This window comes from Giraffa tippelskirchi, chromosome 12 (genome assembly GCF_054371585.1).
Source record: "Giraffa tippelskirchi isolate mGirTip1 chromosome 12, T2T-mGirTip1v1.2.pri, whole genome shotgun sequence".
Lineage (NCBI taxonomy): Eukaryota > Metazoa > Chordata > Mammalia > Artiodactyla > Giraffidae > Giraffa > Giraffa tippelskirchi.
The window spans coordinates 34157993-34177719 of record NC_137286.1 but is presented as its reverse complement, the minus strand read 5'-3'; the positions used below and the strand labels follow the sequence as shown (position 1 = coordinate 34177719).

Sequence of the window (19727 nt, the reverse complement as noted above, 5' to 3'; positions counted from 1 at the left end):
GCGACTTCACTTTCATGCACTGGAGAAGGAAATGGCAACCCACTCCAGTATTCTTGCCTGGAGAATCCCAGGGACGGCAGAGCCTGGTGGACTGCCGTCTATGGGGTCGCACAGAGTCGGACACGACTGAAGCGACTTAGCAGCAGCAGCAGCAGTTCCTTTGGGTAATCATCTTACTTTGTATTACTAGTGAGGCTGTATATGGTCTTTCCAGCTAGCGTTTTGTTTTTAATCTTTCTGTCGCATCTCACGGCAGCTGGGATCTTAATTCCGTGACCAAGGATTGAACCCACCCCCACCATCCACCCACATTGGCAGCATGGAGTCTTAATTAACCATTGGACCATCAGGAAAGTCCCTCCAACTAGTTTTCAAACTTTTCTAGGGCAAGGGTTGAAATCATCTACCACCTTCATATCTAAATATTTGCTAAATGAATGAATGAGTGCTGCCAGAGCATTCCTGCTCTTGGGTAAGGCTGAAGAATGGATGAATGAGATAAGTGCGTGAAAAGTTAAAGAAAGCAGAAGTTGCTCATCATGTGTGTGTGTTAAATTAGTAAAGGAACTCTTCTTTCCTGTTTGTCTTCTCTTCTGTGTGAGGTAGGATAGTGAGGTGGTTAAGAATCCAGGCTCTGGAGGCAGGTTTTGTGGATTCATATCCCAGCTTTGCCTACTAGCTGTGCAACATTGGGCAATTACTTAATCTTTGTGTTTCAGTTTCCTTATTTATAAAATAGAGAATAGTAGCACTTTGCTTATAGGGTTGTTGAATGGATTAAATTATTACTGGTAAATTGTGTAGAATGGTGCTTGACACTCAATATATGCTGCTGTTATGTTGATCATTATCTTTCCCTTCTGTATATGCAGTATTTGAGCATCTGTGATGAGTGTCTGGAAGGTGAGAAATGCAGACAAAGTTGAGAAGGACTCTTATCTTGAAGAAGCTTACAGACTTCAGGCTTCTTTAGGGGAGTGGAAAGACATTTTGACAACCGGGATGATAGGGTGGGATTGAAAAGATATAATTGGTGAGTTAAAATTGTCCCCACAGTCAGTGAAAAAGAATTTTGAAGGCTAACTTAAGGAATTTGGGTTTGTTTTTTGTTTTTTTTTTTGCTGCACTGTGTGACCTGTGGGATTTTAGTTCCCCAACCAGGGATTGAACCCAGGCCCCTCAGCAGTGAGAGTGCTGAGTCCCTGGACCGCCAGGGAAATCCTGGATTGTTTTCTGAAGTGATGGATTTACAACTGAATTGGATTTGCATTTAAGGCCAACCATTTTAAAAGCAGTGTAGACTGGATCGGAGAGAGGCTGGAAGGTGTTGGTAACGAAGGATGATAAGGTCCCAAAATGAGGGGTTGCCTGTATGACTAGGGGAGAAGCAATTGATTTGAGAATCATTTAGGGAATAGAGTTAAGAGTGGTAATTAAGTAAAGGGCAGTTCACAGAAAGTGCAGACCTTGGGCAGCCTCTTCAGTCTCACAGAGATGGCCTGGATGGCAAACTCTAGAGGCAAATTAAGTTAACTACTTTATAGAACCACACTCACTTTATAAAGGAAATGATATGTTAATAGCTAGAAGATAGATAGGACATGATCTCAGAATAAAGCATATTCTCTAATACTTAACCTTTGGAAAACTCACTGCAGCCTCCTTCCCCTTCTTTTTCATCTTTCTATAGACTTCTCCGTAGACCAGCATTTGGGAATCGCTAGAGTAGCTTCCCAGGTCGGGCAGTGGTAAAGAAGCTGCCTGCCAATGCAGGTGACTCGGGTTCAATTTCTGAGTCAGGAAGGGCCTCTGAAGAAGCAAATGGCAACCCTCTCCAGTATTCTTGCCTGGAGAATTCCATGCTGCAGTCAATGGGATGGCAAAGAGTTGGACACAACTAGTGTGCATGCACACAGAGAAGTCTAATTACATCCTTTTGCAAATAAGAAAACAGGACCAAAGTTACATAGCTTCAAGTCAGTTCAGAGTAGATTCCAGGTCTTGACAGGTACTCTAGTCTTTTTTCCATAGTCTATGTGCCATGATGTTCTGATCTAAATTTGGTTTTCCATTTATGAGGTATTGACTGGCTTTTGGTTCCAGGGATTAATCTTGGTTGTGTTTAAGCATCTAGGTTCCAGGCCAATAGAACCCAAGATCAAACCATGATCTAGATCATGGGTAACATAGCAGTAACAGCCAAATAGTCTTTAAGACTTTTCACTCTGTCCATTTATTAGACTTACTCCCAAATAGGTTGAGATTGAGTGTTCATAGTTCTTAAGTATCAAATGGCATGTGTAAATCTATATTTCTAACTTCTTAATATGTCTGAAAAATTTTGAAATACTGAGCTTAATATGCTACTTCATACTCGAAAAACCTAGGAAGACATACTCAGTTAAGACATTTTAAATTATTTCCCCTCGGCAGCCATCAGCAATATGTTTTCAACTCCAGTTAACTGAATTCAACATATTATCATATAAATTTGGGAGACAGTCCTTTGATCTAAATTTATAGTCAATAGGAACTTCCTGGCAATTCAGTGGTTAAGACTCCACGCTTTCTATGCAGGGGGCTTGGGTTCAATCCCTGGTAAGGGGGACTAAGATTTCATATCCCTCACAGCAAAAAATACTGTATAATCAGCAGAAAGATTAATTATTGCTTGAGATTTACAGAATATTGGAAATGGCTGGCTTGCAGATAAAACAGTTGTGCTCCTGTGTCAGAGTCTAACTTAGGTTTGTGAGAGTGTGAAAACAACCCAAGACACTCTTTCAGGGATGAGCACCTGTGTGACAGGCATGCTGAAGATGACGGTGAGGCTGGAGAAGAGGTGAAGCGGCCTCCAGGAGTCCTGGTGAGGACTGCTTCCCCTCAGGGCGTGCACATTCCCAGGAAGTGAGGAAGAGAGATTTGGGTGTGTTTAGAAAGTAGGTAACCCAGTCCCCCCAGTTTTAAAAAGAATCTTGCTTTAGATGGAAGGGGAGTGTCTTGTGTCTTGTGAAGTCTATTACTGTATTTTTAATCTTCTCACCACAGCAGTGGTATCTTTCTTAAGCTATTTTTTGTGACCAAAAAAGTGGTAGGGCTTGGCCTCATTTTGTCTTTGGCTGACTAGAGCTCTCTTTCTTATTGATACGCCTGTATTAATGATACCAACGTTGGAAAAGCTCCGAAAAGACCCATCTGGATTCCTGGCCAGAGTGTTACTAGACTTTGTGTGCTGCAGGAAAGGAAGTGTTCCCGTACAGGGGTATTATTAAACTGGGGGGTTCTGGAATCACTTGAGGATTTGAGAATATAAGGAGAAACCTTATTAATGATCTGTTTCAACCTTATTTTATTTTTGGAGACATAAATTTACATGGAAGGAGGAGCTTATTGGGATGTACATAGTTTCTTAAATTGGCAAGTGTACAACCATTGTCCCCTTAGTGCTGGCCTAGTATTCTTTCTATGATACCATTTAATTGTTGAAACATCTCATACTTTAAAAATTAGACCACAATTACAGTACTAGCTTTTGAGAAGAGTTAGGAAGAAACACTTGAATGTTTTTATAGCTGGTGAATAATATAATATTAGGGATGATGGCACTTGAGAAAACCAGAGAATAAAGAAAGATGTATTTGTGTGTTTCTAAATTGGAGGCTATTTTTCAACTCTGCAGTACCAAGGTAATTCAAACTGGGTTACTATTTACATTTTTGTCTCTCAGTTATGATAATCTGTCCACTGTTGGGAGTGTGTGGTCCCACATGCACTTAAACTACCCAGTGATCATCTCTAGATGCAGTAGATAGTCATTGACTCCAGGAGTTCAACTTGTGGGTAACTGGTCATACACGTTATATTGGAGTGCGAATTGGTTTGCATGTGGCTGCTTTTGGTTTCTGCAGGTTTTGTAGTGCATCCCTGAGCATGAGCGCAGAATGAAGCGACGCTTGGATGACCAGGAGTCACCGGTGTATGCGGCCCAGCAGCGTCGGGTTCCTGGTGGCGCAGAGGCGTTTCCTCACCAGCACCGGGTGCTGGCCCCCGCCCCCCCTGTGTATGAAGCGGTGTCTGAGACCATGCAGTCAGCCACAGGGATTCAGTACTCTGTGACACCCAGTTACCAGGTGAGCTGGAGCCCAGCAAGGGGCTAGGCTGAAGGAGGAGCGCTGGTGATTCATCCAGTTACAGAGTTTTTATAAACATTCAGGTATTAAAAATCTATTTATGGGAGGTATAAATCTATTATGTAAGGTATAAAAAATAATGTAAACAATGTACACTTGTGTATTTACCACATACTTTTTTTACAAGAGTGTTGTTGTAACCTTTGAAGTTCATCGTGTCTTTCCGTGGTCCCGTTTGCTTTTCTATCCCTTTAGAGGTAGCCACTAATCTAAACTGTATTTATTATTTCCATGACTTTCTTTACTGTTTTAAAATCTTTTCTGTCATTGATTGAAGTATAATTGATTTCACAGTGTTGTGTTAGTTTCTGCTGCACAGCTCAGTAAATCAGTTTTACATATTCATGTATCTACTCTTTTTTAGATTCTTCCCCATGCAGGCCGATACAGAGTATTGACTAGAATTCCCTGCGTTATGAAACCATTTTATTTATACCTATAGAGAATAAAGTTGTTTAATTTGGGTATTTTTGAACTTGTATCTAAAGTAAAAATGTGTATTTTCTTCTTTGACTCATTTTTTTTAACCCATTCAGTGTGGTTCCTAAGACTTATCCATTTTCATGCATGTGACCAATTAAGTAGAATTTTCATTTGGTTATGAATTACATGAATATATTCAATTAATTTATCCATTCTTCTGTTGAAACAGTATCAAGCTGTTTCCAGACTTTTCCTGTTAGATAGGAGCTGCAGTGAGTGTTCGCAGGTTTTCCTAGTGCAGTGGTACTCACAGTGGCAATCCCTGGCAAGATAAGCTTGCACCAGACTATGGGTCGGTGCTCTACATATTTTATCAAGAAGGTCTTGCTATGGAAATAAAAAAGGCAGTGGAATTAAACAGTGTGTTTATTAGTGAAGTAGTTGGTTTGCATTGTGGTGCAAGCTGCTTATTTTTGCAGACCATTCTGCAGGTCTGCTTATTTAACTTATATGCAGAGTACATCATGAGAAACACTGGGCTGGAGAAAGCACAAGCTGGAATCAAGATTGCTGGGGGAAATATCAATAACCTCAGAAATGCAGATAACACCACCCTTATGGCAGAAAGTGAAGAAGAACTAAAGAGCCTCTTGGTGAAAGAGGAGAGTGAAAAAGTTGGCTTAAAGCTCAACATTCAGAAAACTAAGATCATGGCATCTGGTCCCATCACTTCATGGCACATAGATGGGGAAACAATGGAAACAGTGGCTGACTTTATTTTGGGGGGCACTAAAATCACTGCAGATGGTGATTGCAGCCATGAAATTAAAAGACGCTTACTCCTTGGAAGGAAAGTTATGACCAACCTAGACAGCGTATTAAAATGCAGAGACATTACTTTGTCAACAAAGGTCCGTGTAGTTAAGGCTATGGTTTTTCCAGTAGTCATGTATGGAAGTGTGAGTTGGACTATAAAGAAAACTGAGCGCCAAAGAATTGATGCTTTTGAACTGTGGTGTTGGAGAAGACTCTTGAGAGTCCCTTGGACTGCAAGGAGATCCAACCAGTCCATTCTAAAGGAGATCAGTCCTGGGTGTTCATTGGAAGGACTGATATTGAAGCTGAAACTCCAATACTTTGGCCACCTGATGTGAAGAGCTGACTAATTTGAAGAGACCCTGATACTGGGAAAGATTGAGGGCAGGAGGAGAAGGGGATGACAGAGGGTGAGATGGTTGGATGGCATCACCGACTCAATGGACGTGGGTTTGGGTAGACTCCGGCAGTTGGTGATGAACAGGGAGGCCTGGCGTACTGTGGTTCATAGGGTCGCAAGGAGTTGGACATGACTGAGCGACTGAACTGAACTGCAGGTCTGAGGACACAGTAGGAAGTTTGAGTGTCTAGGAGAGGGTTTGTTGGGCCATAGGGTGCATACATCTTCACCTTTAGCACGTGTAACGTCAAATTGTTTCTCAAAGCTGTCCCAGTTTATTTCTATTTACTGCAGCACTGTATATTCCTGTCATTGCATATCCTGATCAACACTGATCATTCATCTCTTGTCTGTTCACTCTTTTTTGTAAAAATATAAGAAATTTGTGTTTTGCCCTTTTTAATTATGAAAGTAAATGTCACCATTTAAAAAAAAAAGACAATGTGACTTCTTCCTCTGAGCCCTCAGACTTAACCCCACTGGGTGCATTTCTCAGGTATTCAGAGTTTTCTCTGCATATGCAGGCATGTTTATTTACCTTTCTAATTATCTAGATGCACTTCTCTCTTTACATAATTTAGGCCATACAGTGTATACTGTTCCGCTATTTCTTTTCATGTAATATGTAGTGAATAGCTTTCCACTTGAATATATGTTATAGATCCAAGTAATTAAAAATATATATATATTTATTTACTCATCTGCTCCAGGTCTTAGTTGCAGCATGCAGGATCTTTAGTGTGGCACGTGAACTCTTGGTTGTGGCATGTGGGATCTAGTTCTCTGACCAGATTGAGCCTGGGCCCCCTGCATTGGGAGCTTGGAGTCTTAGCCACTGGACCACCAGTGCACATCCCAAGTAATTTTTAGAAAAATAATTGATAATATAATATTCCATTCCAGATCAGTCAGAACCATGACTTATGTAACTAGTTTAGAGAGGCACAGGAGTTCCCTGGTAGCCTGGTGGTTAGAATTCTGGGTTTTCACTGCTGTGGCACGAGTTCAGTTCCTGGTCAAGGAACTGAGCCCCCGCAAGCCATGTGGTGCAGCCAGAAAAAAATAAAGTAAAAATGAAAAAATAAAAAGATTTGGCTGGTACTGGTAACATAAATTGGTTTAATCTTCCTTGAGAGCGATTTGATAGTTTGTATCAGAGTCATTATTTTTGTATCTATAAATTCCGTATCTAGGAATTTATTATAAGAAAACAGTCAAGGAAGAGGGAAACCTGGATGAGGTAGGAAATGGTAATTCCTTAGGTGTCACTCCTCCACTGGAGCCCGCCTTGCAGCAATATAGTGTCTTCTATGGGGCCAGGTGGGGCAGTCAGAGGACTGTTACAGATCACATCGTTAGATTAGGACTTGGAGGAAAGAAAGGTGGTTTGTTTTCCTTGGGTGATTACTTTTGTCTGAACTGATTCACGACTTTTTCCTACACCTGGAATCATCACATTTATTCCTATACCAGAAACTATAATGTGCTCTTATAAAACCAGCCATCACAAATATTTGTAAATGCTAGTTAAATCTTACAAAAACCCGTTCAGTATATGCATGTTGTAATATAAAAAGCTCAGAAACATAACTCTTCTTACAAGTATTAGAGCTTTTCGAAACGTCTAAATAGTTTCTTTTTACTCCTTTTGTTTATTGTTTCTGTAAAGATGTAAATAGTCGCTCTATTTCCCACCTTCTGCTCTGCCCAGGGTAATCTTTGTAAATCTGTGGGGACTTGGGGAAAAAAACATTGTTAAGTTGTAGTACTTAGTTTACATTATTTTAAAGTGTCATGTTATTTAGTCTCCTTACCTTGGAGATGTGGCATATCAGGTGTATTGTCCTTAGTTGTTTTCTGTAGTGAATGAAGTTCTGAATAGGAAAATTTTTAAAGCTTTGGAAATTTTATATAACACTTCTTGGCAATAGAAATAGTAGGAAAGGGGCTTGTACTTCTATTTTAACCCTAAACTTTTAAGAGGACAAGAGAATAGATAAGAAATATGTTTCATGTTAGACCACCAACAGTTTGGAAAATTTTTAAATTTTTTATTTTAAAAGTAGTAAATAAGGGGAATTCCCTGAGTCCTAGTCCAGTGGCTAGAGACGGGGAGCTTTTACTCCAGGAACAAATAAGAATATATAGAATAAATAAAACAAAATAAAAATATTCTCTAACCCTACTGTCACAAAATAAAATGGTCACATTTTACTATCTGTTTGTTGTCTAGGATTTAAAATTTTATTGTATTTTTTTTCTGAATGTTAATTTTTTTATTCTAGTATAATTGATTTGCAATGTTATGTTAGTTTCAGGTGTACGCACAGTATATGTGTGTGTGTGTATAGGATTCTTTTCCATTACAGTTTATTACCAGATCCTGAGTATAGTTCCCTGTGCTATACAGTAGGTCTTTGTTGGTTATCTGATTTATATATAGTATGTGTATATGTTAATTCCAAACTCGTAATTTATCCTTAGTATATTATATATACTGCTTTATGTAATGTGCTTTAAAAAATTATTTAGAAGTTTAAATCCCTATGCAACACATGAATACATTCAGTTTATGGATTGTGAACATTTTTAAGTGTTAAAATATTTGCCTCTCTGTCAGTGCTGTTCAAACTGTGGTCCACAGATGGTTGATGTGAATACTTTCATACTAGTCTGTAATGAGATAAGTACAGAAATGGAGTGTTTAGAAACTTCTTTAGCAATTGGACATTGTAATTTTATGTCTGTAAAACCTTGTAATAAAAAATAGGGTCTTATGTATTTTTATCTCACATTATATATAGTAATTCATTTTTATTGTATTTCATAAAAAAGTAGTAGTCCATGAAGGATCGAAACTTCAGAAACAAGAAAAACTGGTCCTTCACCACAGATAGTTTGAGATATACCGAGCTACATAATTTTTAATGGCTGTAGAATTCTGCTATAGGGTGGGTGGGCTATAATTTATTTCACCAGTTCCCTTTTGTGGGAAATTTGGGTTTCTGGTAATCTTTTCTGTGTGTGTGTTCTTTAGAGGTGTTTGGGGAAGAATGCACAAGCCTTGAAGCTTCTCATCAGTGTCTTGTCCGTTCTAGGTTTCAGCAGTGCCGCAGAGCTCCAGCAGTCATGGGCCCACCATCGCAGCGGTGCATAGCAGCCATCATCACCCCACAGCTGTGCAGCCCCACGGAGGCCAGGTGGTCCAGAGTCACGCTCATCCAGCTCCACCAGTTGCACCAGTGCAGGGACAGCAGCAGTTTCAGAGACTCAAGGTGGTATTCCGCCCCTTCCATTTCTCTCTTAGCAGGCAACATTGGCTTCAGCTTGTTACTAGTGGTGTTACAGCTGTTTACAGTAGGCTGGGGGTGAAGAAAAGAAGTCTTACTTGGGTTTTGTTTTGAAACCTATTTAGGTTTCCTGTCTTAGCACCTTGTGCCTGATCCAGAGAATACATTTAAGAGATGTTTTTGGAATGAATGTGTGGTGTTCAAATGTTCCAGGATTAAGGAGCTAATTTCATCTGAAATAAAGTCCATTTTTTGGATGCCTGCTTTTGAACTCTTTAGTTCTTAGCATGGAATAAGGTTTTATTAACATACACATGGTTGACTACAGTCCTGTATGGTAAATGGACCCAAGTATTATGGTTTAATCTTCTTATTCTTTATGACTAGCTGAATTGGCTAGCATCATCAAGTCCATCCTTAGCAAATCACGTGCTCCTTTGGGGGAACCTTTATGAAGTTTGGGAAAGGCTATCATTGTGAATAAAAAGTCAGTGTTTTCATCTGATCTACTGAGTGTATGCTGTAGGTTTTCAACACTTGAAATTCATGAGGCACCCGTGGAGAAATGAAACTTTCATTTCCAGCTAACCTTCTCTCTCTGTTTAGTTGAGTGTTACTTTTCCAAATGTGTGATTATGGTAGTAAGTTTTCTAGATTTCTTTTTTTTCCCCTAGTTTTTATATAAAATTTGAAATCAAGTGCAAGAAGTATAAAACTGAAGACCTATAAAGAGATAAGATGTTGGATCTTTATTTGATCATACAATTGTAATTATATCAAGTAGCTTGCAAGTAGGAATGAACAATGTATCCTCAAAGGACACATCTATGTGTAGCAGATATTTCATCTCTCTCTTTTTTTGGTACTTAATCTAGTTCTCTCTGACTCCTGCCCTCATTGTTTGGGTTCTCAAGAACTTTAACCTTGGCCTAAAGAAATTAAATGTTACATAAATAAAAGCACACCAAAGCTAAGCTATATAGAGGAATTTTGTAAAATTTACTCTGTGTATTAGCTTAAGTCATTACAAGTTGACTACGCATAAACATAGTCCTAAAGAGAGTAGAAATTATTTGGGCCTGAAACTTTACTCTGGGCTCTGTCTTTGGGAAAATATTTGTAAGCTATATCAATGTTTTCCTTAAAACATTTTTACTCTCTGTTTGTAGAGTGGTGGCTGTATACCAAAATTGTATTATTGTTACAGACTTAGCATTTCACCGAGTACTGAAAAAAATTTTTAAGTTGGTTTGGTGTGAATAAATTCCATATTAATACTGTATTCAGCAATTGATACTTTAGTGTTGCAAAAGCACTTACAAGTTACTTATTAAACTAACAAAAAATATATATTTATTTCTATATCCTTTTTCCAGTCAGCCCTGTCAAAGCATAGCACCTATTTGATTCTCCTTCCTTGCTTGGCTATAAGTATATACAGTGTGCTTTGTATGTTTTATAGGTGCTGTCAAGGAAGCAAGAAAGGGCTTTAGAGTTGGGGTTATAGAGTGAGTCACCGGTAGAGTTAGGTTTTCTTGCTCTGTTCTCTTAGTTACAAGCTCTTGAATGTGATTCCTGGACATAATAACTTGTTGAATTTCCTTTCTAACAAGGAGAAGTAAATGGTTTCTTGTGCCTCCATGTAATTTCTTTTAATATTCTCACATTGCTTGCCATTTTTGGATCAGTCTTAAAATGTTTTACAAGCATTTGAACCAACTGCAATAAACCATTTATATTCTATAATAAGGAAGTGTTCAGTGAGAACTCTTAGCTTATTTCATGCATCGACATTGTCTATACTTTCTTCTTTGTCTTTGGCAGATTGATGACAAGGAAGATTTGAATAACTTGAGGCACGTTTGATGTGATTTAGTTATTTGTTGAATGCCAGCAGCATACATAATTGGCACATATTTAGCAAGTTCTCTTTGCAGTTGTTTGCTTGTCTCCCCAACAAGATTGTGAACTTCAGGGGGTTGGGGACCTTATTAATAAATGCCTGTTGAAGTGAGCCAGGAAGATGCATCAGCAGAATCTAAGACCCTCCCCACATGCCTCCTTAAACCTGTAGCTTTCAAATGATTCGTTCCAAGTTGTGTTCTTCTAAAACTGTATACATGCTTTTATAAGAGTTGTACTATACTAATTTTTAAACAGTAGTTCATTATGACCTGTACCTTTTTCTTCCAGACACACATACATCACATACACTTTCCTTCTTCAGGTTTCAGCACTTTTTCTCTCTATGTATTTATTATATTACACTGTAGAGTGCTAGTTTTTGTTTCTAATTTTTTGTATGTTTATTTTTGATAACTCTTCTGTTGTGACTGTGAATACTATTCTTAAATATCTTCCAAAGTCTTTCCCTTCTGCAAACTTACTGAGTTTTAGGTTCCATCAATTTGGTCGCTAATGAAACATTTCAATTTGGAAAATTCTGAATATTGAATTTCAACAAAAATTGTCATGTTATTTATAAAGTACCAAAAGACCAACCTCCAATGAGTTGGAATTGACCAGGTATACACAATGTGCTCTGGCAACACAAATGCCCTCATTAACCATGGCTATAGTGGAAGTTTGGGCAACTCTTGAGCTACTACTCTTTATGGCTTATTTGATCATAAAGATTCTGTTTCACAGTATGTCACGAGAGTAGTGCTTGTCAAATCAGATGTTTACTTGTGAAACTTTCCTAAACTTGATGTTATATATAATTAAAAGTAATCCCAGAGTATGTAGGATACAGGTAGTGAGCAGTTCCCTTAGATATCTCCTGAGTAACTAAAACTTAAGTTGTCCTAGATCACACTTGTAACTTTCTAGCCCTTCAAACTTGTTCCTCTTTGTGAATGCCCACATGGTGTATAATTTAGTGAATGCCCTCTCTGCCTTATCTTCCATGTCTAGTCAGTCAGCCCCCAAACTCTGTCACTTCTGTCTCCTAAAAAGCTTTTGAATCTGTCCAGTTCTCTCTTTTTGTTTGGTCAGTACTATAATTTCCGCCACTCTTGTTCACACATGAGTTAACTTTATAGCATGACTGGTTTTCCTACCTCCTCTTCATCATCTATTTTTCCTGCACCAACTCGTTCTCAACACTGTAGCCAAATTGATACACTAAGTGCAGATGATAAAAATCTGAATTGGTTTGTAACAAGATCCTTTCAGGATCTAGATCTTGCATCCTCTCCTGTGTTATCTCTTATCACTCTTCCTACCACCATTTCTTCTTTTCACCACAGATCCTCTAGCCAAACTAAACTGTTTTCACATTTCCACATATACCAGATGGTGTCCCGTCTGCAGTTTTGCCCATGCTGCTTCCTCTGACTTTCTTCATGGGTCTTCATTTTTACTAACTTGTACTCATCCACAGGACTCAGTTTAGACACCATTTCTTTAGGAAGCCCTCCGGTATATCCCCATAGGTTGGTTGGTTGGTTTATTTTCCTGTGTGTGGAGGGGTGCCCTTCCCTTGTGCTCTCTGTGCATTTGGTGATTGCCCACTTTCCCACTGTGTTATGACTCCCAGCTGGATGTGGAATGAACTTCTGTACAGCAGGGCATACCGTGGCTTATTTGTCATTAATTCCTTGGGACCTCATGTTGGGCCTCGCAGCATGTTGTTGCTTCTTAGTAAATATTTGTGAAATGAATAAATGAATGAATAAGTGAATGATGTATGGATGTGATTATTCTTCACTAATAATTCTATGCAAAACTATTCAAAGCAAGGTTACAGATTTTATGAGTTATTTTTATTTTAAGCTTGAGTTATATTACTGGTACCCATATTAATTTTTAGTGTTTTTAATGTATGTTTACTATATGTTTCTATTTCATTTAATATGCTGATTTTATTTTGGTATAAATCAGTCTTTTGGAAGTAATTCTTGGCTGGCTTTTCTCTTAATAATCTTGAGATTTGTTCCTGCCTCAGGTGGAGGATGCACTATCCTACCTTGACCAAGTGAAGCTGCAGTTTGGTAGTCAGCCTCAGGTCTACAATGACTTCCTTGACATCATGAAGGAGTTTAAATCTCAGAGGTAAGAGATACATGTGGTTGTACTCGAGAATTTTGCTTGTTATGTTGGTTTTGAAAGGAGGATATAGCTTATTCTCATCTGCTAAATGATACAAGGCTCTTCGGAGGGGGTTGTGCTTTTATTTCCATGGGTCATGTTTTTGTTTTATATATTGTATAAAAATTGAAGGCCCTACACCTTTATTTTGTGCATATTGATTAATTTTTCTTAGTACTTAATCTCAGTCAGGGAAGTAAACTGGTAGTGATTAGGCAACTTGCTTTTTAGATTGACTTAAGATACCCTAATATTCTGGCATGGTTCACTATTACAAAAGAGTTACTCATCTGAAAAATGTATATAGATACATGATGATTTACACTGGTGTATCAGGGATTGGATCTTGCATGGGAATTGGAGTTGAAGACTTACTGCCTGAGTATGTGCTTGATGGGACTGTTAGCATGCTTGAATGTCTATTCTGTTTAAAATTGTGACCAAGCCTCTTTGGTTATGAAGATAAATGGCTTTGAATTTCCGAGGTCTTTGGGTGTGGTTAATTTTGTAATATTCAGGTTGATTTTTATTTTCTCGTATAGAGAACTTAGTGGAATGTGAATTTTGTCTTGCCAGAGTGCTTTGTCAAGCTTGCCACTTTAATTGTTTTTGTTTTGTTTTTTTTTTAAATCAGCATCGACACTCCGGGAGTGATTAGTCGTGTGTCCCAGCTATTCAAAGGCCACCCTGACCTGATCATGGGCTTCAATACCTTCTTGCCCCCTGGCTACAAGATTGAGGTGCAAACCAATGACATGGTGAATGTGACAACTCCTGGCCAGGTTCATCAGATCCCAACCCATGGCATCCAGCCCCAGCCTCAGCCACCACCCCAACATCCTTCCCAGCCTTCAGCCCAGTCAGCCCCAGCACCTGCCCAGCCAGCTCCTCAGCCCCCACCTGCCAAAGTCAGCAAGGTGAGCACTTGGAAAACTCTGCACCATGTGAAATGCGTCCCTAGAAAGCACCCTCCTTTGACATTTTCCCTTCGTATATAAGGCTTAGATGGATAACACAAGTTAAATTTCATCAGAGAAGATTCAAGTCACATTCCTATAAAGTGGCTCACATTTATACACCACATAGTTATATGTCTATTTAAGTCTACACATCAGCAACCTACATGGACTCTCTTGCCCCCAACTTCTGCTGTTTGAACCCATGAGCATCCCAAGAAGTGACAGCTTTGTGTAATAGTACTTTGATAACACAGGCAGAAATGGTCAGTTTATGATCAGATTACACTGTTTTCTGCATGGTCATCATTTTACAAAAGTTACTCTGTTTACCAGATTAGGCCGTATCAAGCTAAGCAGAAGATCTTGATGATGATGATGATGATGAGGTGTTCTTCGTACAGAACTCTACTGATACAGTAGCCATTAGTCACATATGGCTATATTTAAATTTAAATTAATTAAAATAAATGTAGTTTTTCAGTTGCACCAGCTATACATTTCAAGTGCTCACTGGTTTCGTGTGGCTAGTGGCTATTGTGCAGAATAATGCAAATAAAGAACATTTCCATCACCTCAGAGTCTGTTGGGCAGAGTTGGTTTAGAAGACCTTTTTTATGTGGCGTTAACTGCAGCAATTGAATTGTCTTTTTGACATTAAAGATCTATGTAGAATAAGGTTTTTTTTCCTGTTCTGTTCGCACCTGTTGAGCAAGTAAGCTTAAAAATTGCATATGAAAATTCTTCCCTGTAACTGGAGACGTCGCCCACTTTTAAGATTGTGTTTAGAAAATTTAAGGCTGGAATTTGTGTATTAGAATGTGTGAACCCTCTGCTCTTGCCACCCCTGCTCAGTGTGATTTGAGCTGGGCTAAGATGGCCTAGCCAGAGTGAATAAAGTATATATGTTAATCAGACACCTTGTTTCTCTTTACTTTGAACTTTCTTTCCTGTGTTAAACCATCTGTATTCCTGAGGAGAATAAAGACTTTTTTCTTTTTAGCCTTCCCAACTACAAGCACATACTCCAGCCAGTCAGCAGACTCCCCCACTCCCACCATACGCGTCCCCACGTTCTCCACCTGTCCAGCCTCATACACCAGTGACAATCTCGTTGGGAACAGCCCCGCCCTTGCAGAACAATCAGCCTGTGGAGTTTAACCATGCCATCAACTATGTTAATAAGATCAAGAACAGGTTCCAGGGCCAACCAGACATCTACAAAGCGTTCCTGGAGATTTTGCACACATATCAGGTAAGACAGTTGCCCTTTCAGCCTGTCTTAACCAGGTTGCCTTCTGGGGACAACTAGTCCAAGAACTAGTTATTGTGAACACAGTTGTGTCCACTAATTCTTACTGGTAGTTAACCAGTTAGAAATTGTGATGTGTGTTTGTGAAGCCAGTTTGATTTACCTGACTTTAATTGCGTTGTAGCAGCCAGTTAGGACTTTTAAAGTCACTGCTCTGTGAAACAGTGCTATTTATCTGGAAGTTTAAAGAACGATTTGTGTAATATAGTTAAAGTACAATAGAAGAAGAAATTTCTCTAATATTTTGTGTTTTATCAGTCAGTAGTGGTCCCCTGAGCATTCACATATACTGCCCTGGTTTTCAAAAGGAATTGTCAGCCGCCATCTTCCACTCCTTTCTCAACCTCAAAGCTTGAAGCCAAAAACAGGTGCTAAGAACATAGACTTTCCTCTTAACTGCCGTCCAAATAGATAACATACAAAGCCCCTACCAGACATCTCAGAAAGTATGCAAAAGCAAGTCATTCAAAACAGTGCCCCTTTAATATGATCTCTTCCCATTTGCAATTTCCTATCAGAAAGAGCAGCGAAATGCCAAGGAAGCTGGAGGAAACTACACTCCAGCATTGACTGAGCAGGAAGTGTATGCCCAGGTGGCTCGTCTTTTTAAAAATCAGGAAGATCTGTTGTCAGAATTTGGACAGTTCCTACCAGATGCCAACAGCTCTGTGGTAAGTTATTTAGAAGAACTACACAATTGAGAATGGTTGTGATAAGTTAGGAAGCTGGAATCAGAAGGAGACTTTTTCAAAATGATAACTTGCTTTGATAAGAGCACTCATCTCTTTCATGTGTTCTTAATTAGCTTTTAAGCAAAACAACTGCTGAGAAGGTCGATTCTGTGAGAAATGACCACGGAGGCACGGTGAAGAAACCTCAGCTGAACAACAAGCCTCAGAGGCCCAGCCAGAATGGCTGCCAGATTCGCAGGCACTCGGGAACGGGGGCCACCCCTCCGGTGAAGGTGAGGAAGCCGCAGCTTCTCGTTGTGACTTTCAGGAATGGTGGTAGCAGACAGTGCGCAAGGCTGACACTTGGATCCTGGATATTTGAAGTTAGTTGGTGTATGTCACAGAAACTCAGTGCAAAGCTTTTTATCTGGCTTTGCGAAGGAATGTTAGAATACTAATTGCTCCGATTACTTTGAGTTCTTATAGGTTTTCTTTATAGTTTCTCCCTTCTTTGCTATTAGCTCTCATCTATTTCTTTGTTTCCTGCCAAGGGTTTCTGAGACTTAATTTTTCCTGCCTTGTACTGAGAAAGAAGCTGATTAAATTGATAATTGTTTCCAAAATAAGTCAGTGGTCTCTGAGGTCCTCTTGTGAGTCAAGTGCAAATGCTTTGTGGGATCTCCTTGGTCTAGAGGCCTCTTCTGCCCAAGATTCTTTGTTGGGTTGCCAGATCTTATCTGAATCATCTTACTCTCCAAGGAAGGACCTTGGGGGTGGAGCAGAGGGCAGTCTTAAACTCCTCTGAGTGACTTATCATGGGGCTCCTTGTTAGGGTAAACACTCATGGTCTGCCTGCAGAAAGCTGAGCCCACTCGCTCCCTCGTGGGGCAGCAGTGCTTAGGAGTGGGCTCTGTGTATGTATTGAATGTTGTTTCAGTGAATTCTGAAGCTGTATATGATGTTGAAGTGATAGACGTGTCTTGAGAATTTAAAGAATAACAAAAGCTAGTGGAATATCTTATGGTAAGAAGTGACTGGTAAATAAGCAAATAACCGCGAAGATTGACCTGTAAGGTGTTGACACTTTTGAAGGACTATTTTTCAATGTTTATAATGGTTTCTCCTTTTGAAAGTCAGCTGAACATAGTAATCGTGTATGTTTCTTCACTTTAGTAAGGAGTTTTAATAATACGAGTGGCAAGAATCAGGTCAGCAGATAGGAGCCAATCTTGGTCTCCTCCCACACTTGATTACCCGCAGGTGGAAATCCTATATTGGGAGGTTAGGATTCCCTGTCTGCCTTTTCCTTAGGCAGTATAGGCAGAGGCTGTGGCTCCTAAGAGAATGCAGTCCATAGTGGCAAAGGTAAATGTGCTGCTTCTCCCAGACTCTGCATTTCTTCACAGGCAGTTGAGAGGTGATTTCTTTATAGTAAATTTTCTACCTGGAGTTATGTATGACCATTCATTTGCTTTAAAAGAGCAATCTTAAATTAGTCTGAGTGGATATTACTGACAAGGTAGTTAGTTATTCCTTCTGTTAGGAAAATAGACTTTTTTTTTCATGATTTTTTCAGTTGAACTATTTAAAAGTAAAGGTTAAAGATTGATTACTGTGTATTCCAGATATTTTTATGGCCTCTTCTGCCTCTACAGCTAGGAAGATAAAGCAATAGCGTTTGGTTCCTAATAAAGTTACTTTTAGCCCATGGAAGAAAGTAAGAATATTAATTCTAACATCACAGTAATGCTGTGACCATTTATGGAAAGAGTTCTTGGCAAGTAGAAAGACCTGTGAACCTCTGGGGGGAAATGACAGGCAATCTGAAAAATAGGGAAGATGAGTGGAAATCTTTTAAGATGTAAAGCAAGTTAGTGACTTGAATTCTCTCATTTGTTGCAAATTATTAATCAGTGGTGGTCAGTGATGGAACCTTAGAACAGAAAGGATAGTAAAACTCAGGGGATTCCGTGGCAGTTCAGTGGTTAGGATTTGGCCCTCTCACTGCCGGAAGCCCAGGTTTAATCTCTGGTCGGGGAACAAAGATCCCACTACGGGCAGGGTCAAGCAAAAACAGAAAAGAACATAAAGCCCAGAGAAACCCTCTTTTTCAATCTTACATGTTTATATTTTTCCTTTTTTTACAGAAGAAACCCAAACTGCTCAGCCTAAAAGATTCTTCTATGGCAGATGCCAGCAAGCATGGTGTAGGAACAGAATCATTATTTTTTGATAAGGTGAGTAATAAATGAATTGGATTTGATTGAACCCATGTCTCTTATGTCTCCTGCATTGGCAGGCGGGTTGTTTACCACTAGCACTGCCTGGGAAACCCTGCATCACTTTGAAAGACAGTGCGTCAAATTGGAAGACCCCTAATATTAGCTACTAATGCCCAAAGAAAACCACCTTGTCCACAAGATTTTGTTTTGGAGGCATCAAGCTGGTTAGGACTTTGTACTTTCTAACATGATTTCAAATTGTAGGTCCTCGCCATCTTTGAGAACTGTTAGCACAACTAGAGAAATGGTAGCACTGTTTGCTTTAATTTTGTGAAATAGTTTGCAGCAAAATACAGCATTTGCTTTGTGGAAAAAAGCTTTAAAAGAAGTGCATGATATTACTCTCTTAACACTATTGCGCTCCTTTTATAAGTACCCAGGTGTATATAGTGAGGCATGTCAGTGCATCAGTTGTTGAGGACTTAAAATGACTTGTAACCTTCTGATTGCTTGTGAAACTTATTTGTGGTATTAAATATTGGGAATTCTGATATAATTGTATGTTGTCAAAGCTCCCCAGGTGATTTTTTTTTTTTTTTAAGTTTTGGTTGTGCTGGGTCTTTGTTGTCATGAGGGCTTTTCTTTAATTATGAACAGGGGCTCCTCTCTAGTTGTGATGCGTGGGCTTCTCACTGCTGTGGCTTCTCCTGTTTTGGAGCACTAGCCCCAGAGTGCGTGGGCTCAGTAGTTGTGGCCCACAGGCTTAGTTTCTCTGAGGCATGTGGGATCTTCCCAGACTATGGATTGAACCATGTTGCCTGCACTGGCAGGCGGATTCTTTACCACTGAGCCACCAGGAAAGTCCTGCACCTCTGGGTTTTTGCAAAAGGGCAAATCATTTAGCACCTCCATGATTGGTGCTTCCTGAGTCCATGGTTCTGATCCGAACCATTTCTGAGGGTTGCCTGGGCACTTGGTGCTTTTGAGGCAAATGTAAAAGTCCAGGTCACAGCCAACAGATGGCAAGGAAAGGGTGAGGGAGGGGGACTGAACAAGTTAATTTTTGTAATAGTGATGGTATTTGTTGTTGTTTTCAAGGTACTTATTTCTTAGACATACTAAAAAAAGTCTGGAGCTCGCTTGATAATTCAGGAAAATGATTGGTGTTTTGGGTTATTAAAATTCTCAGCACTGTAAAGAAAGGAGAAATGGAGAAAGGAAACAGATCAAGTCAGAGGACAAAAGTACCTTATTTTAAAAGGTTATTAGTCAGGATTACCAGAGTTTGAAAAGAGTGTTGAAAAGATTCTGTAAACATCTGTTAGGCAAAGCAACAAAAGCCTGGGCCACATTCA

The 19727-nt window shown here is 39.4% G+C and overlaps 1 protein-coding gene across 17 annotated transcripts in view; it reads left to right on the top strand.

Moving 5' to 3' along the window:
• Window positions 1-19727, top strand: part of SIN3A (SIN3 transcription regulator family member A) — a 64339-nt gene that overhangs the window by 18269 nt on the left and 26343 nt on the right. For 7 of the 17 annotated variants that reach the window (XM_081550408.1, XM_081550414.1, XM_081550407.1 and 4 more), the window contains exons 2-9: window positions 3909-4130; window positions 8928-9104; window positions 13069-13175; window positions 13846-14128; window positions 15171-15422; window positions 15998-16150; window positions 16285-16443; window positions 18298-18387. In XM_081550408.1, the coding sequence (XP_081406534.1) occupies window positions 3942-4130; window positions 8928-9104; window positions 13069-13175; window positions 13846-14128; window positions 15171-15422; window positions 15998-16150; window positions 16285-16443; window positions 18298-18387 (1410 nt within the window). In that variant the 5' untranslated portion in view covers window positions 3909-3941. Of the gene's footprint in view, window positions 1-20; window positions 165-2787; window positions 2867-3908; window positions 4131-8927; window positions 9108-13068; window positions 13176-13845; window positions 14129-15170; window positions 15423-15997; window positions 16151-16284; window positions 16444-18297; window positions 18388-19727 lie in introns of those variants that run through there. The other 10 variants (XM_081550401.1, XM_081550403.1, XM_081550400.1 and 7 more) reach the window with 4 other exon arrangements.